At 30.3% G+C, this 25,972-nt stretch overlaps 3 protein-coding genes across 3 annotated transcripts; 1 reads left to right on the forward strand and 2 right to left on the reverse strand.

The window, feature by feature from the left end:
* Window positions 1-6,717: 6,717 nt before the first annotated feature.
* On the reverse strand, window positions 6,718-11,384 carry LOC132920041 (UDP-glucosyltransferase 2-like). Its single transcript, XM_060982075.1, has 4 exons — window positions 10,407-11,384; window positions 7,566-7,785; window positions 7,262-7,481; window positions 6,718-7,096 (listed from the first exon to the last, which is right to left on the reverse strand). Exons 1-4 carry the CDS (start codon window positions 11,304-11,306, stop codon window positions 6,811-6,813), a joined length of 1,626 nt encoding a protein of 541 aa, XP_060838058.1. The 5' UTR covers window positions 11,307-11,384; the 3' UTR covers window positions 6,718-6,810.
* Window positions 11,385-13,389: 2,005 nt separating this feature from the next.
* Window positions 13,390-21,351, forward strand: LOC132920040 (dystroglycan 1). Its single transcript, XM_060982074.1, has 16 exons — window positions 13,390-13,821; window positions 14,130-14,307; window positions 15,837-16,028; window positions 16,101-16,229; window positions 16,284-16,406; window positions 16,491-16,646; window positions 16,706-16,969; window positions 17,041-17,157; window positions 17,340-17,569; window positions 17,629-17,766; window positions 17,838-18,216; window positions 18,279-18,485; window positions 18,592-18,762; window positions 18,901-19,212; window positions 19,378-19,740; window positions 20,081-21,351. The coding sequence occupies exons 2-16, from the start codon at window positions 14,137-14,139 to the stop codon at window positions 20,327-20,329; spliced, it is 3,201 nt and encodes a 1,066-aa protein (XP_060838057.1). The 5' UTR covers window positions 13,390-13,821; window positions 14,130-14,136; the 3' UTR covers window positions 20,330-21,351.
* A 993-nt stretch (window positions 21,352-22,344) lies between these two features.
* Window positions 22,345-23,822, reverse strand: LOC132921291 (G-patch domain and KOW motifs-containing protein). Its single transcript, XM_060984235.1, has one exon. It carries the CDS (start codon window positions 23,678-23,680, stop codon window positions 22,655-22,657), a length of 1,026 nt encoding a protein of 341 aa, XP_060840218.1. The 5' UTR covers window positions 23,681-23,822; the 3' UTR covers window positions 22,345-22,654.
* Between the last annotated feature and the right edge of the window lie 2,150 nt (window positions 23,823-25,972).

Consider the following 25,972-nt stretch of genomic DNA (forward strand, 5'->3'; position numbering starts at 1 on the left):
TCACTTTATATAAAATGATTTTAAATAAATACTAATTTTTCTTGATTTAATAATTTAGTTGACACAAACGTGTAGTTGCCTAACCATTATATAACTATAAAGTGTAATAAAGATGAATAGAGTAGACTAGATGAATTTTGAACAAAATATTTTATTATTACTTAAAATTTTAAAGTTGCTCAGTGTTTATAAATATGTAATGAAGTCGGTAATTATGAAAAATAAATAATTAATTATATATATAACTGAATCAAGTTAATACTTTTCTCTAAGTTGCCTTTTAGCGTTTACAGTTAAATATGTTTTTTGTCAGCTATTTTAACGAACAGAGTTCATAACGGTTACTTAACTAATTATAGTTAATTTTTTTATATATATGTATATACACGAGCCCATATATAATGTATTTATATATATATAGAAAATAGTCTACATCGACTACAGCACTACATTATATTATTTCGTAATTTATTCTGTCATTGTTTTTGATTTTTTTTTACGATTTGGCGCTTTAAGCTTTCCTTTACAGTATATTGCAATGAACGTTTTATGTTGTACCTTTATATTTACTTTATAGTATATAATATTGTGATAAACTCGAATAAAGCTTAACTAGAAACTTGGGGAAACGGAGAGCGGTAAAAATATTTAGTTGGTCGGCCCGATTGCGTCAAAAAAGGTGTTGCAGATAACGCATATATATATATATTCGCGCCGTAAACGTACCGCGCGTGGAGAGTGCAGCAGGGCGCTCGATTTTGGATTTAACGCACGTAAGTACTGACAAAAGGTTCAGGAGGATAATATATATAATATAAAGGTTTAACCTTCGGTGAGACGGGAGGAAGGTCTACGACACCCACACCCGCCCCGCTTATATATATATATATAAATACGCACGCCGACCACTCGCCCGTCTGTTGATTAAATATATATATACATATATACGTGTAATATATAATGTATATGTGACGTGCATGCGATATACCGGAATAGAGTTATGGTGGGTGGATGGGTGGATGGATGATTCGGGCGGTGAGAAGTCCTGCAGGACGCGGGTGATGCGTCGGCGGTGGCGGAGAGGGCGCGTGAACGTCCGATATGGCGCACCGGATCCCCCTGGGGGCGTTGCGCGTTGCGCTGCTCCGGTGTCGATAACACACGGCTCGCTTCGCTTCCAGACTTTAATTGGCAGTTTTGGCGACGCGCACGCCTGTATACATGGCTCAACGTGCGCGTTGCACGATAATCGCTATGGGATTGGAAATCCACTCTGCACGGGAACGCGGAGACGAGTCGACGATGACGACGACGACAACGACGTCGACGATAGGCAGCAAGAGAGGGGGCGTCCAAGTTACCGACAAAAGCTGAGCTTTGGTGAATGGGGTACGGGGAGGTGGGAAACTGTTTGTCTACTGTATACGTATATAATATTATACAGGATGATCACTCCCATTTTTTTTGTCCCTTCAAATTTTTATATAATAATAGAATACGCCTATTCCATAAAAACATATTAGCTAGGTACTTAATAGAAAAAATAATATATATTTTCAAATACTTAGATTTCTATACCATTTAAGATATTATAATGTTTTCTATAACGATACAATCTTCTTTTTTTTCAAACCGCGTATTTTTATTATAAATAGTTAAAAATGGGGTATTTTTTTTTTTTTTTGACAATGATACTGATATAATATATATTCTTATATTTCTTATATTTATTATAAATTGAAATTCGAATGAGTATAATTTCTGAATAATTTAACTTTATTTGTACTGTATAATATCCATGGATAAAATAGATTTAAAAATTATATAGGAGACTTAAAAGCTTGATTATTTGAAAATTAAAGCAATATTAATATTTTAAGAGTATATTATATAATTTGTAATAATATATATTTTTTCTTGGATATAATAAATTATAGACTAAATTCACATATTTACTACATTATATTTTATATTTATGTAAAACCATTGTTAATAAGGGCTATAATTCTATAAAATTCAGATATTATATCCATTCGAAATTTGATTTAGATCGTGTTTATACAATTTTACATTCAACAATTTACAGTAAAAAAGAAAGTATCTTAACCTAATCCTTGTTTTCTGCATTTGAAAATAAAATAAAGTTTATACCACTACATGATACTCCTTAAACATTTTAAAAATAATTCAAGTATGTATTTAAAAAATAATCATTTTTTAGTAAATTTAAAAATTTAAAAATCAGAATATTACATTTAATGGATCTTATTAAAGAATTAAGAGACATAAGAAGTGTGTTCAGTGAATCACCCTGTATATAGTATTCGTATACACGCTCACATATTATATAGCTATATTGTATTATACGCAGCTGCGGTAGTTTATCAGTGAAGAGACACTGTATAATATATCATATAAACTAATGGTATTTTGGTATACATAATAGTATCAGACATCTATATATATATACTATATAATATTAATAATATATCATAATATTGTATTATATAGGTTGGTTATAGGTAGGTTTATGGATTTTGACATATCAAATCCTAATCGCTCACTTACCGGTCTTACATAAGAACATGTACTTATATATATATATATACATATTTTTTTTAAATAAATAAAAGGTGATTCAGTGATTCACCAAGTATGCTTACTTCTATTTTTCCTTTGATAATTATTTTAACCAAATTCTAAGTTTTGGAATTTTTAGATATATTTGTCAGTTAAACACAATTATATTTTAGAATATCTTTCTTTTTTTATACTATCTAAGGAGCAGTGTTCTGTATTCGTGTAGCTATACAAACTTCTTTTTTTCAAACGATGATCAACGTTTTTTATTATAAATATTATGAGGCAAATGATTTTTATAAAAAATGTTGATGAATTTAATTCAAAATTTTTCTGGGTTATTTAAATGTATATAATATACGCACTAAGGATAATCTATAATCCTTAAAAATTGTTTTATAAGACTAAGCTCTCATAAAATACTTCAAATCTATTATCCTTAGACTTTAGTACACAACGTTAAATAACTAAAAAAACTACTGGATAAAATTTTGATTTATATAGAAACATAAACATTTTAAATAAAAACATTTGTTAATTTAAAGTAAAAATATACCGGTTCTCATTAAAAAAAAATTATATCAACACAGGACAAAAAAATTTTGATGGCATAAAAAATTTAAAATATAATGTTAAGGTTTTCGAGGTACCTAAGCATACTCTGTGAATCACTCTGTAAATTCACGTGGCATTACCGCTGTATGGAAGTAGAGGAGTATATAGGTATATAGGTAAGCAGACTCTGCAGCATATTATCGCGTCAATCATTAATAAACGAAAAACAATGACGCAAAGGGTTGGTAACTATATATTCTGTAAAAAAAAATAAAACAATAACGTTAGGATTATGTTTTGTCGATACAAAATACAATATTATATAATATTTAGGTAGTTGTGTTCATCCAAAAACTAAAAAGTTATACATTATATGTGTATATACGACATCGAATCAACATTTATAAAAAAGGTGTGCAAATGGGTACCATTTTGCTGTAATGGAGCGATTTAGTGACATTATTATGAATGTTAGGATGTTGGAACATTTTGCATATTTTTTTGACAATTAGTTAGTCTAGTTAGTTAAGATAGAAATTCGTTTCATTGACTGAAGATATGCTGTTTTTATTTTTCAAATTTTTACAAATTTTGGAGTTTGTGAAAATTATTGTATATTTCATTATTTATATTGTTCACATCATTGAGTTTATTTGTAAAATTCCCTTATACTTAAATTTATTTTATGTTATTTTTTTTGTTATTAATTCTAAATTTTATTTTTTGTAAACGAAAAGATTTTATTTTATTTTTTGGTTATTATCGATTGATTTTTGCGATCACGTTTTATGTTCTGTAAATCTTTTTCATAAATGCATACTTTAATTTTTTTTTTTGTATAACAAATATTGAAATATATAACATATTGTGTTAGTGATATAGAGTTTATTTTTATATTTTTGTAGCATATTAGCATATTACTTAATTTTTTAGAACATATATAAATCCTAAACCTAAATGTATTACCTATACAAAAAATAATTGATACTTAAGCCTAATGACAAGAAAAAATAACATAATATAAACGTTTTAATTGAAAATGGCTACGTGTACATTATATATAAATAGAATATATTTTTATTTTGATAAAATAATAAGGATTATTTAGACTTTTTGCAGACCACAAGTTGTGTAATACTTTCATTGATGCAGTAATCAATTGTATCCCATATTCCATTATTTGTTTTATAAAGAGTATATTCAACAATAAAATTATTTAATAGACTACCTTATGTATTATATGTGTAATGTGTAAAATGTAAATACATTAGCACTTTAGTATAATTACTTAAGTTATTATCATTATATTATTCATTTTTCTATATAACTACAGTCATTTAGGATTCTAATATTATTTTTAGAATAGTGCTTGATCTGTAATATAAAGTAGATGAAATTTATATTGTAACTTTTAACAAAACAATTAATTGTGATGAGTATATCTTATCTAGTGGTAATTTCTTATACATTTTTTTATTTAAATATTTATGAATAATTATGTAAATATTTATTTAAAAAATATACTTATTATAAAAGGACGCACATCTGTCCGTGTTGCTCCGTCTTACAAAGGTTCGACAGTAAATTTTATATTTAGTAAAACCGATTTCGTGATTTAGCTTTAAGATTAGAATAAATTAATTTTTTGCAGTAACCTTTTATAAACAATAAAGTGAATTGACCTATTATCGAACTTAAAGATAAGAATATTATCTGTGTTTTATACCCTATTTTAATTTTTAAGCAAGTTATTAAAGCATATACAATTTGTTACGCATAATATTATAATAATAAGTTCATTATAAAGAGTCAGTTATTCGAAAAAACAACCTTGAACAAATAAACAGTTTGCAGATCATTTATTTTATATTTGTTTATAAAGTGTGTCGTTTCTTGATTTAACGATAAATTGTGTTTGTAATAATTTTTAAACATTATTAATCATATAAATTGTCTATTTCATTATCTGTTAATTTATTTTTTGTATACTTTCTTATAATATTATACACCTACGTATTGCTATAAATTGTATTTACGTTTCTTACTGTATTTCTATATGTATGTTACGATTTACTTTTTACTCAATTTTAATAATCACCTGTGTGTCCACGTATGAGTCGGGAGTCTTCTCACTTCTCAGTGAGACCCAGTATTTTTGTATGAAATCTAATTAAATAAATAATTATAGTAATGTGCGGATTTGAACAAACGACGATTTGATTCCTTTTTTTTTAAGAGTACAGTTACGACAAACGCCGATGCAAAACCAACAGGGAATTCTAGTTCGAGAACATAATATATGTTTTATTAGTTTATTACGATTTGTCGTACAACATACGCGATCTAGGAGCATTAGTTGACCGTATGGTGATATTTGACCGCTATCGTATGGGAACAGTATTCTTGTACCAAGGTAAATAAATAAATCCTCCTTGGTTTATACATTGTTTGGGTCATTACAAAACATTGTTGTCATGAAGGTGGTTATATTCTTTTATTTCAATGTTATTATCGTCTGAAACTTTGAAGATGATGATTTAAAGTATTAGTTTCTAGTTATCAGACATCTGCTGTAAAAATCGATACCTAGCTGAAATGCTTTATTATAATATATTAAAATTTATAATATTACTATTAATTAAATAGTATTTGCTATTTTAGATTGTTTTACATTTTAATTATATTTTTTTGTATTTATATGCCTGTTTACTACAATTTTCTAGGTAGGTGATATATTTTTTTAAATCAATAATTATTTTTTGAAACTCATCTAATTTTAAAACTCTTTGAAAAATAGTATTGTATCCTATATATTTCTGTTACAGCCAAAAAATCTATGAACTAAACAACATGATTATTATATTAAAGTTATTATATCTTCCAACTTTCCAAGTAATATTTTACAGAGAATAAAACATATTTCTGCCAGTATTAGGTATAAAAATAATTTAAAAAAATAAAAAAAGAATAATTGTGTAACTGAGCATTTAATAATGTTAATTTATTTATAAAAATTAATCATTTTTAGGTATTATAAGTAATGAAAAAATTATAATTGTATAATTATAAGCTATATTTTAGAAACCTACTACTTATAATAATTTGCAATTTCAGGCTCTTATTGCTTCTAAGAAAATATAAGAAGGTATCATACCCATGTAACTATGTAAGATTCAATAGATATGTACTTATAGGTATTTATTGCATATAATATTATATATTAATTTATTATATTAATATCTATTAATTCTATTAAATACAATTAAAGCTTAGACGTCTACTGTAAAATAGAGCGATACTCACTTTCCCGCCTACTAAGAATTTTAAGAATAAAATATACTCATAATAATGAAATGCATATTAAATATGCATAAAAAAATCAAAAAATAATTAAATTGGATAAAGGTGTATAAACATTGTAATAAATATAACGCCAAATTATTTTCAAATAAAATTCTTATTATTAAAAATAGTACAATAAAATGTAATTTTATACATGTATCACAATGGTAAGTTACCTAAATTTTTAAAATTTTAAATATTATTTGTTTTAAGTCTAATTGAATAAGACCATAATGAATATATAATATATTGTTAACTGCGTTGCAATAAAAATAATTAATTTTTTGTATATAAGTACAAATATCTATACTCGAAGTTAAAATGGCAAGACAGTTACTCAGATTTTAGTTTAAAATTATATAAATACTTTAGGCTGTTCTCGTAAATAATTTTAATAATGGTATAGCACACAAACAAAATTATCAAACTTAAAATTAATATTGCAGCAATCACGTCTAAAAGAAAGTATTGGTACCACGTTAGATTAAGTGCATGTGATTTCAAGTGTGATGCTCCTTTGTGACGATGTATATACTCAGTCCAATAAACAATCAATTTTTCTGGTGATATCGGTCGGTCCTTAAATCGTTCAGATGTGATTTTAGCATTTATCGAGTATCTATAAAATTATATATAATTGTCCATTAAATACATATTATATATATTACTATTTATTATTATATAATATTATAATGTATTTATGTAAATCAGATTCGACGATTACTGATTATAATTTATAATATTTACTCTATGTATGTATAGGTATAGACGGTATAGTATTTACTTTTCATTGTTAATAAGTTCCAAAATAGAATTTAAAACAATATCTGTAGATACAGATAATAGTTCCATAGAAATCGCCATTCCAGCATCAACTAAATTGGCAATATTTCTGTGTTGATCATAAAATAACGGAAATCCGAGAACTGGAACGCCAGCGTCCACAGTTTCATAAACTCCAGATATACCTCCATGGCTGATAAATAATTTTACTTTAGGGTGCACTAGAAAAAAATCAATTAACATTTTTTAAGTTCTTAAGCCGAAATTATATAGAATATTATATAAATATTAATCAAAAATCTTACAAAGTATGTCACGTTGAGGAAACCATTTTTTTATCATCACGTTTGGTGGTACATCTTCCATTTCACCTTCATATTTCCACAAAACTCTTTGAGGGACTTGAGCTAATGCTTCTTTAAATGATTTTTGAATATAATCCGGCATTGTTGACATTTTCACGACCGAACCAAAAGTAAAGTAAATTACTCCATTAGATGACTCGTTGATGAATTCTAATATATCCTATAAAAAAAATGAGTAAATATAGTGATACAATACTATAACTACTTGTATATATAAAACCTTTTAGATGGACAAATAAAACTTTAATGCAATTAATACATGAAACTAGTTTATGGATGAACTTCAATAATTATCAATTAACATTTTTTAATGTTGTGGTACATACAAATATACTTTTTAATGTTATTATTTTATAAAACCCATTAAAGTTTAGTTCATGATAAATTCAGAGATATCATGGGATTTTAAAATCAATAATTGTTTACTTTTCTATTTTATAGAATATAAAGCAACGGACATAATGATACTTAGTTTGTATTTTTATTTTTGTATCAATATATAGGACTCTAGCATCCTAGAGATAGGATGTTGATGATTTAAAAAATCTATACTTAAAAAATGAAAAAATTTAATTTAAAAATAATAATTATTATAATAGATATGGACGCGTGATAATGGGTTTCAGAGCAAAAAAAAAATAGTTATAAAATGAATAGACAATAATATACATTTATATTTTAAGTTTAATCTACTGTAAAAAATATATATAGTTATTAAAAATAAATTACAATTTAGTTAAAAATTTTTTAAAGATACAATTAATTTATTTGAAATCTAAAATTTGAGAAAATGTCCCTTGTATAAACTTCAAACACTATAAACAAATTAATTTGATATACCTAAAATTTTTAGCTAAGATCATAGCATATTATAGGATCTAGGATCATAGTCTACGAATCAGCAATTATTATTAACATCAATGAAATCGAATACACCGACTCACTGTTGTTATTAATGAAATCATCGGTAATCGTATATTATCATTATCGCAATACAATGGATTTGGTGCATTGAAGATACAGCAGTTGACGAACCGACGACGTACGTAAAATTGCAGTTCTTAGTTGAAGCCGTCGGATAGGACGGCAGAGAGTAGGTACCCACGAGAAAGAGGAGTCGCGGAGTTTGGCGATAAGTCACCAACGCGCGTTTTCCGGCATTCCGTGGTGCGACGAGTTCACGGGTGTTGGACGCGTTAGACCCACTGTGCACGGCGGCCAGCCGAACGGCACCCGCCTTTTACAATCGCGCGGCCCGACGACGACTCGCTGGCTGTATTATAAGGGGCACCGGAGTGGACAACGGTGCTACCTTGTTGACGGCACCAATAGCAGTTATAGCAATCGTTACTATAATTTACGATAAATCGACAATTAATCTTTACGTAACAATGCGACCGACTGCTTGATGGACACGAAACGTCACGGATAACGGTATAGTTAGAGCGAGAATGTACTGCATCGCGCGTACAAAGGTATAAAAGTTGACGAGCGGCGACGGAACAGCCGGCGAAGAAGCCGGACAACAACGATAAAAACATTAAAAACGCGTACTAAAGCGCGTTTAACGTCGAGTAAGTTGCCACGAAGCGGTGGCACACTAGGACGCATGTCAAAATAAAAACGTCCTGGTGTACGACGTTTATCTGTCGCGACACGGCCGACGGAGGCTGACGAACCGCCGAACGCAATCGAAGACGCATAAAAATAATATGGTGACCGATAAAAGTTGCAAATGGTATTTTACGATTGTACAAAAATACGATGTCGGTGTCGGAGACGTCTCAACAACATATTGTAAGAGTAAAAAAAAAAAAAACAAATCTCGTGTGACGTGGATTGCGGGAACATACAAACAATGGTCAACACGTCTTTGAATGCAGTGACAATGTCTAATTGCAGTGACACGGTGGTACTTAACGAGATCCACATAACATATATATATCCCGACTACAGCCGTGATGGTGACGATATATTATATTTATTATGTATCAAAATACTGTGGTAACATCACTGACATCGGGTCACAGACTATAATATGTGATATTAACGTCAATACGTCATTGATAACAATAATAATAAGCACAACGGAACAATATTACAAGGTGATCGGCCGACGTTTTGTATCACCGGCGAAGACGTGCGATTTCGATGTGATGCGTCGTCCGGTAAAAGTGAATTTGACGGGCCGTAGGTATTCATAACGAAACTGATACGCCACCAATAACACACGAGGTTGACTCATATATTATATATGTGATGGCAATGCAAATTACATACCAAGACGTTAGACGAATGGTGAATTGTCGGGCGGCCGTACATTTTACGCACCAAAACGATATATGGTTATTGGTTTTGAGTGTAGTAGTGTACCAAACACTCGTCACTCGATTTACACTAATTAATTTTTAATCATATGTATATCATTAATTTTTTCAATAAATATAATAAAACTTTTAAACGATTATAATCTTCAGAAGACTTAACATTCTTAATGAAGATATTCTTAACATAATGGCTCAAAATTTCGCGAAAATTAGATTTAGTATTGTAATTTTTTCTTTATATCAATGTTTATACTTAAAAAAAGTAGATATTGTACTTAAATAGGTATAGCTAGTTTTCATAAAAAAAATGTTGTTTGTTAAAGTTCTATACTTTTCTATAACTGATTTTCAAAAACACCCCCAAAACTTTTTTCTGCGTACTCCCTGTGCTGTTTATAGATATTAAGTCGTATTAGTGTGGGCTTTGTAATGTATTATGTGCAGGATCACGTACGGGCGGCAAGCTCTTAGGCTTTTCCAAATGCAGTCCTCCGACGTGCACGAAGTTCGGCGGTGTGGGCCTGGAGGCTTCGGTGGCGAAATGGCTGTTGACGAACACCGCGGACGGGTGGACGGGTGCCAGTACATCGTACGGTTTCGGCGCAGTGGCGGCGTCGCGCTTTTGAGACCACTCAGTGTACCGGACTGCGAACACGCTGTACGCCAACAGGACAGCGTTGCCGAACCGTTGAACGAACGATCGGGGCACCGCGTGGTCGGCCATAAAGTGGGACACGACGGCCGGGTTCGGGACGTGTCCCAGGAACGCGCCCTCGAAGTGGCTGATCATCGGCGACGGGACGACGAACACCAGCGGCAGCCCCATAACGGTGGCCGCGTGCGAGACGCACTCCGAACCCATGGGCTCGACGATGACAATATCGTAACCGCCGCCGTCCGTGCCGTGGACGCGCGGTCGCATCGCGGCCTTCATCCGGTCGTCCTGGAATATGGCGTCGCACAGCGACCTGCTGACGGTGACGATCAGCGGCAGTATAGACGACGGCTCGACGAACTTCTCCAGCACCTCGGCCAGGTCCACGTCCAGCTTCATGCGGAACGCCGCGGACGTGTCCACCTCCGTGTAGTTGTCCCGCTCGCCGTCCGGGAACGGCGTGAACACGGTGACCGCGTGCCCGGCGTCCGTGAGCGATCTGAGCACGGCCCGCATGAAGTTCCAGTGGCTCTTGCCCGCGATCGTTTCCACGGCCAACACGTTCATGCCGTCGACCGGCGGCGGCGCCAACGGGCCGGCCACCGACAACAGCAAACAGCAGGCCGCCACGACGGCGAACGCCCGGCAAGCAGCGGCGGTGATGCTATCGTCGCGGTAGCTGCGGACGTTCGACATCATATCGCTACTATAAAATAAGTAAAAATGTAATGATTTGGCCCGCGAATCGGCATCACCGTCATGCGACTTCTTATATCGGCCTAGAACAGTCGCACTTATATATCGTATTTCCCATATATATTACGATTACGGTTAATAATTGTTGCTGTTTAATACCGTGTACACGACGTATTATGTGCATAGAGTGCCCAACATTCAGCCGTCGACCTTTTGAAACTTATTTAATTATTATTGTATACCCGTGCGTGGCCATATATAATAATATTAATAATACGATCGAAGTTTTTTTAACGTTTACATAGCTGATTATGTGTTGTATTACTGCAATTACGCGCATCAAACATTGCGTAATCGTCGCGTAATTATAATTATTTAGAAATCGGTCACGGGTGTATAGACGCACGAAGAATAGAATTATATTCGCAAAATACAATATTAATATTATATGTATGTATAATGGAGGTAATGTAGGTACGATATATAAATTAATTATTATAGCGTATAAAGTATATAGGTATACAGTGTATATAATGACTTATTAATGACGACGGATCTCGTTAAAAAAAACAAGAGCAACGGTTAATTACTTATAATAATATTATATTATTAATGTTTTTTGTATGCGACAGGGTCACCACAAACTCACATGTTTGGAATATACAGTAAGACTTTTTTTACCAAAATATTATACTCATCAATGTTCAGAAGTATTGACTTTTTCAAAAAATTTTCGTGATTTTTAAATACAAGAAATTTTATGTTTTTGTAAATTGCGTCACGTGCAGACTCGATACTAACCATAATATATCTTTGATATATCTATATGATCTTTCATTTTTTGCATATCTAGCTATATATAAATACAATTACAAATCAAATTAACATCGACAATGGTTGACAATTTACTAATTGTTCAGATAAATAATTAAATAATTTACAATATTTAAACAGCGCGATTCAAATATAACTGCGATGCTATTCCAAAACACTATTCTATTGAGAATGAAAACATTGATAGTGAAATTCCTAATTCCTATTAATTTTTTACAAAGTACGGTCACCCACAGGCAATAGCTAATGGAGTAAAAGTTTATTAACGTACAATAGTAGGTACGTTAGTATCTGATACAATTAGCATCACGAAATAGAATCAATAAAACAAATACAATGCAATTAAAACTAAAACACAATCATAGCTGAAACTTGAAAGTACGGGAAATAGAACGAGGAACAAACGCTAAAATTTTGCCGAAACTTGAACGTCTGTGTCAAGGGAGCCCGCAAGGGTGGTAGGGGGGAGAACTCCCCCCTAGCTTCCCTGCTAGTTAAAATAATTATACCCAAATTAAATATTCTAAAATCCCAAAAATCATTATTGGTACCAAGGTGTACTGATATTTGATATGATGATTGTGAATTTTATCCAACTTTAAAGAGAAGTATTATTTTATATAATATGACTATTCCACCAACAATATGTAGTATAGAAAGGACATTCAGCACATTACGTCGTGTTAAAATCTGGTTACGTTCAACAATGTGTGAGAATCATTTATCTGGATTATGTATGTTAAGTTTACATAGAAAAAAAATCGAATAACTTAATTTATCTGAAAAAGTTATAGATAAATTCGAAAAAAATAAAAAAAATAAATAAAAATTTGTATTCAATTAGTTAATAGTTACTATATAAGTGTAAACTGTGAAATATAATATTAATTATTATATTACCTCTAAACATTTTTTTAAAATAAACCTGATTCATTATACTTTATACATTAATAGAAGTGTTTGATTATTAATAAAAATTAAGGCTATCCCCCCCTTTGAAATTTGACCCGCGGGCGCCCTTATTGGTCCGAGTTCTACGGACGTGTAATACCTATTTCGTTTCGACTAGCCCTGTACAAATTTTGTACAGTAATAACTCGTAATCAGTGGCGAAGACCAAAAGTTTCTTTACGGTTTTCGGTACGCCGCGCGCGATCTAGGAGCGTCAGTCGGCTACATCGCCGGTATTCGACGGCTATCGAACGACAACAACATATTAATATTAATTTTTTACACTGTGGCGGTCGTCACAAAAAATTGTTGTCATGGAGGTGGTAACGTTAATGTTATCATCATCTGTGACACTGCGGAGAGATGATACATTAGCTATGGTAATATACTAATATCGGTGTTTCAGTATTCCCACACAAGCTCGGCGGCTGAATTCACTGCCGCCTACTCGTAACACTCGTAACTCGCAGCCGTACGGGCACTCCGCTGGTCCGCTGCTGCAGTGACCGTACACACGTCGCACACGTACGGCGTTCATTTTGTTTTTTCTCATCGCGGTTCTATTACTTTCATTATCGTTGTTCGTTATTATTGTGTTATTGGCGCGGTGACCGCGACGAGAAAATCACCGGTCTGACGTCAACCGCCACGCATCAGCCCTACTCGACGTATCGTCGTCGCAGCGATTTTCACAGCACACGATTTAGCGTTCAAATAGCATCGCACGCAGACAGTAAGTAACGATGAAAAGGCGTCATTTCGCCCTTTTCCGGATACCGGACGTCCGCCGAACCGCCGAACGGCCGGTCGGACGCCCTGGATCCCGTCGGCGGGTACCATGTCGGCCAGTTGTTCGCGCCCCCGTGTGTGGGTGTGCGGCGAGTTTTATCACGTCCCCCCCTACCCAGTGCCCCGTCCGACCATCTGTCGCGCCTGCTATCCACTGCCCACGCACACAACTGGCCGACCCGTTGCTTTTTTGTTGTCTCACCATGTTTTTCACGTTCATTTATGTAACCGACGCTTTGTGTTTGTTTCCAGTGTCCAAATGAAGGGTCTCGCAGCTGTTGCGTTTCTGCTGTGTCTGGCGTCCGCACACAAGTCCGGCGACGTCAAACACAAATGGTGGAGCATCCCGGAGCCCGTGGCCACTGTCGGCAAGTTGTTCTACTTCAAAATACCTCATGACTCGGTCATCGACAACACTAGTCCCATTGACGTAAGTCCGTTTTTACTAGGCCGTAAAATATATATCGAACAAACTCAAACAATATGTCTAAATAGTGTGTCCAAAAACCACCCAAATTCAATAATCATTAATTTGTCTCTAATTTATTTTTGTGTTTCGACTTATTTATTATGTCGATCTGTTCAAATTAGAAATTAAAAATTATCATTTTTAAATACTAGGTAGTCTTTAAAATAAAACTTATTGGGATGCCCAAACGCAATTTTTGGTGACATAAATTATTGATATATATAAAATATACATATATATCACTACTGTTTTAAATAAATATGTGTTGTTAACTCTTATTATGAACAAATAATAAATTACAAATCATTATTTGCTAGACATTAAAATAATAATAATAAATATTCTAAGAAGTACTCTATACAATAAATAAACCAAATTGTTGAACTGTAATTAAATTACAATCACTTGATTATTATAATATGAATTTAATTACAAATTAAAATATAATCTCAAATAATAGCAATTTTTAATCTTTTTTCTATACAACAACTTCGTATTGCAACACATTCATGTGCAACTGATTTTAATTTGTCTAACTAAAAGTTATCAGTTTTAAGCAACCAATTTTTAGACACCTAAACAAATTCTTAGATTAAAAAATACCTAAATAAATCATTTACAAAGATAAATTCTGCATACCTACTGTTTAATCTGTTTTATTAGTACTTATGTGTATTATACTATAGGCTCTCTAATATCTTATAAAAAATAGTTAAATATTTTATTTGCTTGTTACAATATTGTCTTCTCTTCCTGTAATTACAAATTATTTGATTTAGATAATCATTTTTGTTTTTATGATTTTACAATGTTATGTATAGCATTAGTTTACAGACTTAAAAAGTATTATTTGTTTAAATGTTGATAATATTATGACACCAAATAATTCTTGATTTGTAATTTATAACATATATTCTGAAATAGTTATGCTTCAACGTTTAGTATAATATATTTAATAATTGTATACAAAAATGTCAAGAACAAATTTCAAATTGAATTCTTTATTAAGGAGATGATTTATTTTATGAAATTGTGACATAAATACATCTATATCAAACAAATTTCAACATAACATTTTTAAATATTAATTAATATAAAAAAATTGACAAGCCATATTTACATTTTGTTATTGAAAAGAGTGTTACCAGCATTTGTCTCATATAGCATATGTAAATCAACTAAATTGTAATAAATAATATTAATATTTGTTATTCTCAGTGGTGTATCAACTTAATATAAAAATGAACTGTTATTGTTAATTTTTGATTATGTTTATTTAGTATTTTGAGTTTAGCCCCCCCCCCCATTTTAAAATCCTGGTTATTTTCTAGTTGTTCTATATCATATTATTTTATTGAGAGTGATAAAACTACTTAATTACAAATAATTTTTTTTTTTTTTTTACTGAAATGTCTGAAATTAATTGTTTATAATATATGAATAACTAATGTTATATTTAAAATATAAGTTCAATATTTTTTTTTTCTTAGTTTGTGGGTCAAGATGGTGGTGGTCTTCCAAGTTGGTTAGTTCAAGGTAAAGGTGAGCTTGAAGGAATACCTGGACCCGAAGATGTTCGTGATCATTTGTTAGTAAGAGCAGGAGATAAAAGTCGCCGAATAGTTTCTGATGTAGCTTCTATCAGAGTTGCGCCTCTAAAATGGAAAAATGTTCGAAATAATGTTAGTATGATTTTATACATTTTACTATGAATTATAAATAATTTATCAAATAACACTTGGACCTTTTTATAGAAACGATGTAAAAATTCTGAAGATTCTATTTTGCTATGCCTTGTTATTGGTATGAATTTTAAGAGCATACAACCTTTACAAAGGCTTATCGCACTGAAAAATTTGGCAGGATTTTTAAGTCTTCCTCAAGTAAGAATAATTTTGTTCAACTATTTAATTGTTACTAATAAAATATTGTCTTAGGATGCTGTGCTATTAGTGCCTCAAGAAAGTGTATCTTCTTGGTTAATTGACTATTTAGTAACATCTGAACGCCAGTCCCATAAAAAACATCAATTCAATGATACATCTTTTGTCCTTTGGGAGGTAAGAAATTATGTTGTGCAATTTTATGTTATACTGTTACAGTATAATAAACTAAGTGCTGAAAATAACACCACTTACTTTTAGGTTGGCTGTGGAGGTGATATTTTGCCAGAACATATTGATCATGTACGTCAAATGCAGAGTAATACTGTTGATGGAACATTGTCTGAAGTATTGCAATTACCAGTTACCAGTTGGAGATTAGTTAACTCATTGAATCCTTTACGAGGCCGACGTCAAGTAATATTTATATAAATCTTTAAATGGTATTGAAATTATATTTAATTGTAATTGTTTAGGTGGCAGGTGCAAAACAAGATGCAATTTCAGGAAATGTCAAATTAGATGACTATGATGATACCAAAAATGTTAATACTCAATCTTATAATGATGATGATGAAGAAGAAGAAGAAATTATTCCTGATACTAGACAACTCATTATTGAACCATCTCCATCTTATATAAATCATCAATATGATACCGACCATTATCATAGACATCACCGTAGAGATGAATCTGTATTGAACATTCCAAAAGATATTATTAACTCTACACCTGTTCAAGTAATTAATTCTTATATTCATGCTTTATACTGGATTTATTTATAAAAAAAAAAAAATATTTACAATTGTAGAATATGAAATTACCTTCAACTCTTGATTTAAGTGGAGCTATTGAATCTTTTGCAATTCAGCCAACACCTTCATTCTACGAATCAAAATCTTCCACTCCTACTACCGAACAATTATCTGTATGTGACATATTCAATTGTTTGAATATCTGCACACACTGCAGCGGTCGCGGTAAAATTCTATTATCTTTTACCGTGATATTAAATTGTGTCCAGCTACATTTTAATGCTGTACTGCTGTAGTGTGTGTGGACCTTAATACATTTTTGTCAATCCATCTTTATAACTAATTTTAATTGTAGGAATCTGTGGTTATGGGTGATTCATATGATACAACAATCATACCAGATGAAAGTATGTCTACCGAAACTCCTAATTTAGGGACAGACAAATTAAAGGATCTAGCCAATGAGAATTCTGTTAGTACTTCAACTACTACTACCACTACTACAAATGGAGAATATCCTAATACGGCACCAATGATTAAACATAAGTTACCCAAACTTGCTATTACAGCTGGAAAACCATTTAAGTAAGAAATTTTTATAAAAATATATGATAAGATATTTTAAATCTTAATTATGATGTTAGGTATCCAATTCCCAACAATATATTCTATGACTCTGAAGATGGAGATGTAAAACACTTAAAGTTGGCACTATTGAATGCAGATCCAACACTATTATCATGGGTTGAATTTGATGCTGAAAAACAAATCTTACTTGCTTTGTATGTTACTAAAAAAATATTTGATATTATTATGTTATTATTTATTTTATACTTAATAAACTCTTTAATAGACCTTTGGAGGATCATGTATCAAAATGGGAAGTAGTAATTGAAGCAAAAGATTCTGGGAACCTGACCGTTAACAATACATTAGAATTGGTTGTTCAACAGTTACCTCACTTACGTGCTATTAATCATCAATTAACTTTACAATTGCGCTTAAAACAAGACTCATTAGCGTGGACTCATCCAGTTAACTGGAGCTTAGATATCATTGATAGAATCAGTACAATTTACTCAACTAATGTTAAAGACATTACAGTCTTAGATTGGCCAAGAATCTCTGTATTAGCTGCCAATAAAGATAAACATAGCTTTCAGTTTACCTGGACCAACGATACACTGCCACGTGAAGTCTGTCCCAATGAGCAAATAACTCAAATATTAGGAGTATGTTTGTTATGATTAATTTTTAATTGTTTATGTTAAAATTATTAATTCATTTATTATAGGTTTTAAAACCAGAAAAAGGTAATAAAATGAAATCTGGAAAACAATTTGGCCCTTCAGTTGTTTTGGAAGATTTTAGCTGGCAGGGATTGGGTAATTGTGCCTCAACATCATTTATTTCAAGTCAAAATTATCAACCTGTGTTGCGCAATCCAGTTGATCTTATTAATGCCACTTATGGACAATTATTATCTTATGTCGTACCAGTGGTAAATAATTTCTTTGTTAATACAGTTTTTTTATACATCATGCTTGTATTACTTTACTATTAATATATATATTTTATTTATAAAACAACTAAATTATTGTTTTTAGGATACATTTTATGATCCTGAAGACGGTTCTTCGCGTAGATTGAAATTATCATTAATGACTATTGATCGTACACAAGTTCCAGAAAATAATTGGTTACAATTTGACACTAAAAACCAAGAATTCTATGGAATTCCATTGTGGGGTGAAAAAATTCTTTCTGAATATCAACTTGTAAGTTTAATTTAATTTTTAGTTTAAATCCAATTGTACTAACCGTACCAAATATTAAAAATAGAATTTTGAACTTTTTCAATAAATTTGTTTTAAGATAAAAATCTTATAAAATATTATGTTTGTTTTGTGGTTTAGATTTGTACTGATAGAGAAGGTAGATCAAATCACGATAGTTTAGTAGTATCTATACCCAATACAACTAAGCCTTTGCCATCAGCTGAATTTGATATGATATTCAAAACTCCAGAGTTCAAAGAATTCAATAATTCAGCCAAATTAAAAAAATTATTTGTTGAACGTGTAGCTAATCTTTTTAGAGATAAAGATACAACCAATATTGTTGTTCTTGGAATCAGCTCAGTAAATGGTATGACAATGGTGACATGGTACAATAAAACATTAGAAATGAATCGGTGTGATGAAGAAAAAGTTTTACAATTACGACAAGTAAGTTATTTTTACTATACAATAGTGTGGAGTAAATCCTGTAAACTTTCAATTCTTAGTGACTGTTGACTGGTGATATCCTTAATATAACTGAAAATTATAATTTTTTTAATTTATTGTGCTAATTATAGTTTAAAATATGATTTAATTTGTTTTCACATTTAGGTCTTATTAAATGAAGATGAAAAGTTATCTGAAAATGTAACAAAAAATATGAAACCATCATTTAATGTAGTTGGAGCTCATGTTATACCTTCTGGTATGTGTGAAGGTGGATTTACTGAAGTTCGACCACCAAAAACACCCAACAATGTTACACCTCGCGATGACAATATTTTGCTTTTATTCGATACTTCAGACCAGTATTTTTCAACATTTATTATTCCAGCAATCATAATTTTAGCTATGATGCTGATTGCTGGATTACTGGCTTGTTTATTGTATCGACGACGACCATCATCAAAGTTAAGAATTGGTGATGATGAAAGACAAAGCTTCCGAAGCCGTGGAATTCCAGTTATATTCCAAGTAAGAATAATCCTCATAATTTTTTTACATTATGTTGGCTATTACTATTACTTATGACTCAATTTCAATCTAATTTGACTTAAAATTAATATTTTTGCATTATTTCATATCTATTGTTATAATTTAATGTTGTGAATAAATTTTTTATATGACCAAGAAAGCTAGCGTCCTTGTTTTAATTCATTCTTAATATTGTGCACTATGAAATAGTCTAGAAATATGCTTTTTATTAAATTTATTTTTTAAATGATACATATTTTTATTTTTAGTGATTAAATTATAAAAATTAAATAGATGATTAACATTGTGTTGTTTGACATTTTTTTTTTATATAAAATAGGATGAGTTGGATGAAAGACTTGAGCCCACAAATAAAACACCAATAATCATGAGAGAAGAAAAGCCGCCTCTACCACCACCTGAATATCAAAGATCGCCACCAATGGCCACCACAGCTTTACTTGCCGATACAGAGGATTCACCATATCAGCCTCCACCACCACCTTTCTCAAATGTTGGCTCTAATCATAGGTCAAAACCATCATCAACTCCGTCATATCGCAAACCCCCACCCTACGTTCCTCCTTAACAAGTCTGATTCTAAATTAATTTTTAAATTGGTCTTTTACATCAATTTGACTGATCAATTCCTTTTAGTCATTAATTAAAATTTTTTAATACATTATTATTTAAGTATTAATTAACAAACAAAATAGTGTTCACAATAACATTATTATTTATTTTTTATTTATTTTCGTAGTAATCAGTATATTTTTTCTATAATTGTAAGTATTTTATTAAATGGTTTTTTGCAAGTGTTAGAGTAATATAATATTATGTGAAGTAGGTATTTATTATTTACTTTACCATTCATAATTTCTCCAAACCCTCGCTTATTGTTCTATGTATAGACATGAGTTTGTTTAATAATTATTCATAAATAATTAATATTATACAACTGAATATACTACATAGTTAATGTATTATTATTTTTTTACATTTTCACAATGTTTTTTTTTTATAATCAAGTTTTTTTTTTATTCAATTCATTGATTATTATTGATATTTATTACTATTATGACAAACGACATAATCGTTCTGCCTACTTTATCATATTTGTAAATATTAGTTTAATCTTATAATGATTGGACAGGTTAGATAATAAGAATTATAATAAAAATTAATAAATAATTTTGTTAGCTTGAGAAATTTGTTTTCACTAAACCATAACCAAAATTATAATGTATAATACATTATACCTACTCTATGGGTTAGACTTGTTTATTTTTTTGTTATTCAACTAACATATTGCAAACAACAGTATTGAAGAAAAATTGTTTTTACCTAACGGCTTCTAAGTAATATATTAGATAGTGGCTTTGGTGAGTATTAAATGTGTATTTGGTGTACTTAAAAAAATTATTTTTGTACAGAGGATTTTACATAATCCAGTTTGTTCAGTTAATTGAAAATTATTTATTTATTTTTTTTTTTTTTATCTATCAGAAAATATTGTAGTAGATAATATTAGTTATCATTATATTGTGTTGTAAATTATAAGCATTATCAATGGTAATATAAATAAATAAGAAAATTTCTTTTACGTGTTAATTTTGGTTAATCAACTAAATCTTACATGGCTGTGTATGCAGTTTGACAACTTTACCTCACCTTTATCCATCCATACAGCATATGTCTTATAAAGGTCTCGAAATAAAAAACAAACTATTTAGCATTGATCGATAACAAATTATGATGACCACAGTGGTTTGACGGTTCTTTTACCTATCATCCTACAGTAAAACATTAATTTTATGACGATTATAAATAATAGTATTTTGTAATGGCTTGACCACAATAATATAATATACAATTTCTGTATATAGTTCTAATTATAAATGGTTGCTATTATTAAACTATCATTTGGGATAAAGAAAAATGTTCTTAAATTTGATTTTGCCAAATTGTGTATCTAATGTATTTTATACGTTGCAAGTCAGTTTCCGACAAATATATATTAATGCATTGACAACGCCTCAAAAATGTTATGTAAACAATCATAATAAATTAATAAATACATTTAATCATCCATTTTATCTAGTATATTATAAAATATCTATTTAATTTGTATGTTTTTACAATTTGGACGGCATTTTAACATAATATATTAAAGGAGTGAAACATTATAGTTATTTTGAGTTTTGAACTTTGAAACATTTGCAATAATTTAATGTCTTAATGAGTACCTACTAGTTACTACTTACTAGGAAATTATTTTATTTTGTATTTAAATATATCTCATATAGCTATTTCCTGATATTTATAAATTCTAAAAAATATGTACTTGGAATTTATAGCTAATATTCTCAAGTCACAATACACTTCCAGACTCCAGTTATTCTTTTAACTATTAAGACCTTATTAAATAAAATAAAAAATTTCACAAAATTGCTTAGTTATTAAATGCAATTTTACAAAGATGAAATAATAATATCCCTTTAATCTTGGACCCAAATAGTGGTTAACAAGGGTAGTAGGGTAGTGGATTACAACTGATATGTTTCAGTATTCAGTAATAAAGTATTTTATACCAAACAACAAGGATTTAATTGATCAGCAATGACATATTTTAATTTGTAATAGATATCAAAATTAGACATTTAACATGGTTTAATTACAGTTAGTAGTTATCTTATAACTCACTCTTTTAAATACTTGTAAATAATAATTTTGTCATAATTATTTAATTTATGGCAGCAAAATAACAGCCATACAGACATACAGCGTGCTATCTGCCTGAACTAAAAAAAAAACTTTAAAAACATACAATAGTTATCCTTAAAATGATTTTACAAAAAAATAAAGTAACATCAGTAATTATCAATAATTAATCTATATTTCTAATTGTATATTACTAAGATGAAGACCTTTTGTGTTTATATTTTTTATATTTGCTGTGATTAGATTTATGTTTCCTATGGGGTGATTTAGAATGCTTGCTTTTTTTCGTTTTATGGTGTCTAGATCGATGATCACTGTAAATGTTTTCTTTAGTTATTTTTTCACGATGATTGGTTTGGTCTCCATTGTTGCTTGTCATGGTTATATCATCATGATATTCTTTATATTGTTTTATATTAATCACATTACAATTTTTTTCATATTCACTTTTGGTAACTAATTGAAATAAATTTTCACTTACATTTTCTAATTCGCCGGAACGAGAAATTTTCACGATTACTCTTGAGGATAATTCATCAAAACCACAAACTTGTCCATATTGGCCATTTAGTTTTCCAACTTTAAATTGTACAAAAGATCCTTGTTTGAGTATTAGTTCTTCTTCAGAACTTTGTGTTTTTCGTACAGACTTAATTAATTTATCAGCGCCTAAACCCATTCCTTTGGACCTAATCTCTGGCAAGCTAGCAGAAATTATTTGAGAATTTTTACCAACACCTTCAGTAGGTTTCCAACCCATACCTCGAAGCATAGCCAATCCAAATTTTTCGATAGGTATTTTTTCATAGTCTTCAGCTGTAGGCATTTCCATCCCTTCCTGAGGATCGATAATCAATGGTACTTCAACTATCCTTGTATCTTCTTCTTCGTCTTCTTCGCCTTCTTCTCTTTTTTTACAGCCCTTTAATATTGCCTGTACAGCCATTTCTTCCAAAGTTGACGCTCCGTTCTCTTGTGGTTGGTTTGGTATTGAGATTTTCATTTCCTTCGTTAGCAGTCGTTGTTTAGTTGATTTTGGCATAGGTACAACTAATTCTTGTTCAACATTTTCCACCAATCCAGCAATTTTGATTGATTTCTCTTCGACACATTCAATAAACTGAACTGCGTTCTCTGTTTTTGGAAGTACAGGAATTACCTTAGGTTTAGAAGATACTTGTTTAAATGAAAAAGATATTTTTTTTGTATCTTCTTCCATTGTAACTAATTATTCTTATTCCTATACACCGCAATCGCAAAACTTAACAGTTGATGAGTATCGAGTAACGACCACGATTTGTATATTTTTGTTTATACGTAAATTAACGAACACAAAGCCGATTGAACTATAGAATAAAAGATAATAGTGATAAGTGATAATACGGCACTGCCGAATTTTTTGATAACGCTACCGTAATATCTTTATTGGAGCTAGGAGCAAGTTCCGGTTTCAAGAAGCTTTAAAGTCTGTAATTTTAATAATTCTAATATTATTATTATTGAATTTCTTTTCTATAGCCCAGATCCCAGGCTACGCCACTTGCCACAATTTAAGATATACCTAGCGGCTAGCTATATAATCTATTGGCGCCCGTAGGTAAAATTTTAGGGGGGGAATAAAATAATTCTCAACTTCACTGTCTGTTGGCTAAATAAAAGTTTAATGTTATGTCATTATGTCAACATATGTATAAGTAATTCATGTTTGTATAATACATTAAATTTGTCATATAATTAATTAAAATAAATTTCAATAAATTCCTAAACAAAAAAATAACTACGCGCCAATTATTGGGGTGCTGTGGTGCTCACTGCTCAAGCACCCCATGGTTGATTTCATAAGATACTAAATACATTAAATTTACAAACATTTTCAAATTATTTTTATAGCTAAGAGCAAAGGTTTGAGAGTTTAACACAAAATTCTTCATAATAGTATAGTTCATACTAAAACCGAAAATTAAGATTTTTTAAACCTACATAAACAAAGTTCTACCTATAACCATATAAGTACTTCATGTCTTCATACGTATAGGTATACCACTATATTTTATAAAGGTACCTACACGTATTCATATTATAAAAGAAATCTGGTACGCATTGATACATTTAATAATAATAATATTTAATATAAAAATTGAATATCTATTTTATTACAATTATTAAATATTAATAAAATGTATTAAATACAATGTTTTTGGCAACAAATTATTCAACTGCAGACAGTTTTCGATCAGAATTGTTTTTTGTATGCAATCAATTGTTACTGATTTAAAATTTAACATATAAATTATAGTGACTATTAGGTAGGTACCTCGTACCTACTCAATGATAAAAGTACATTAAACAGATAGGTTAACTATTAACCACCTATTCATATTTTTCATTTTTATAAAATCATAAAACTTTGTATATTTTAATTATTTAGGTATGATACAAGGTATGTTTTAATTTTACCAATGAAATAAATAATACCTAACAGTGTTATTATAAGTTATATTAATTATAATATATATCACATATAAGTATCGAAATTAAATTATTATAAATAATAAATGTATGTTATTCTTATTAATAATCTCCCCGGACGATATATATATCGTTTTGATAAAAGCTATTATAATTTAAATTTATATTTTTATTAATTTAATATACCATATATTTATATATTTGGTAGGTAAGATTATAAAATAGTTTTTATAAAGAATGTTTTACATAAGAATTTCTTACTATAGTTACTACAATATAGTTAGTAAATAAATCGTTACCTATCATTTAAAAATTATAGAATAATATATTATTATATTTTGTGCTACTAAGTACCTGCTTACTACATGTAACATGTGTAAAGAACATGGTGGTCTACAAAACGAATACATCTTATAAAGTTATAACTATTCATTTTTACATAAAATGTATTGATTAATGTAATCCTGCTTACTCTTGAATTCATCAACCATCATAGTGGGTGATCAATGTTTGTAATAATTTTGATTCTGTGATAATTCCTGATTGCTTATTTCTGAGATCACGTTGAAAGTTGTTAGCTGCTGTTCTTCCATAATAACGACGATGTGGCCTGTTAACGTTAGCGTAATATTTTTTGGTGAACGTGGTTGGAACAGTTTTAGTTAACACAAATACGTCGTATACATCCTTAATTTTAACAATAGATCTCTGTTTTATAATATCATCGATCATAACCGAGGCTTTTATTGTCATTTTAATACTAACCGAACTACGTAAACCTCGAAACGCTAACGTCGACGGCACGCCATTTTTCATGAACAATTTAGGTGCAATTTTAACGGTAAATTTTTTCGCAATATCCTTGGACGGTATGGACAACGCTTTTCCAAAAATGCCTCGTTTAAATCTACCGTTTTCACTGGGCGACGACGTAGTGACTGTAGTGTCTGTAGAAGTTTCGTTGCGTTCGTCCAGTTTGATAAATTCGTAATCATCCAAATCGCAATCGTTGTTACAATATTGGTCGTTAAGTGTCGATAAA

This window comes from Rhopalosiphum padi, chromosome 2, assembly GCF_020882245.1.
Source record: "Rhopalosiphum padi isolate XX-2018 chromosome 2, ASM2088224v1, whole genome shotgun sequence".
NCBI classification, from domain to species: domain Eukaryota; kingdom Metazoa; phylum Arthropoda; class Insecta; order Hemiptera; family Aphididae; genus Rhopalosiphum; species Rhopalosiphum padi.

Bases quoted from the DNA above. Each gene is read 5' to 3' on its own strand.
- LOC132920041 (XM_060982075.1), bottom strand. From the start codon at position 11,306: ATGATGTCGAACGTCCGCAGCTACCGCGACGATAGCATCACCGCCGCT. The intron at 7,786-10,406 runs GTACGTGATCCT...TTTTTTTTATAG, and splicing joins AGCCTAAGAGCTTGCCGCCC to GATATATTAGAATTCATCAA. The intron at 7,097-7,261 runs GTAAATACTATA...ATAATTTTATAG, and splicing joins GAACTTATTAACAATGAAAA to ATACTCGATAAATGCTAAAA.
- LOC132920040 (XM_060982074.1), top strand. From the start codon at position 14,137: ATGAAGGGTCTCGCAGCTGTTGCGTTTCTGCTGTGTCTGGCGTCCGCA. The intron at 14,308-15,836 runs GTAAGTCCGTTT...TTTTTTTCTTAG, and splicing joins ACAACACTAGTCCCATTGAC to TTTGTGGGTCAAGATGGTGG. The intron at 17,767-17,837 runs GTATGTTACTAA...ACTCTTTAATAG, and splicing joins AAACAAATCTTACTTGCTTT to ACCTTTGGAGGATCATGTAT.
- LOC132921291 (XM_060984235.1), bottom strand. From the start codon at position 23,680: ATGGAAGAAGATACAAAAAAAATATCTTTTTCATTTAAACAAGTATCT.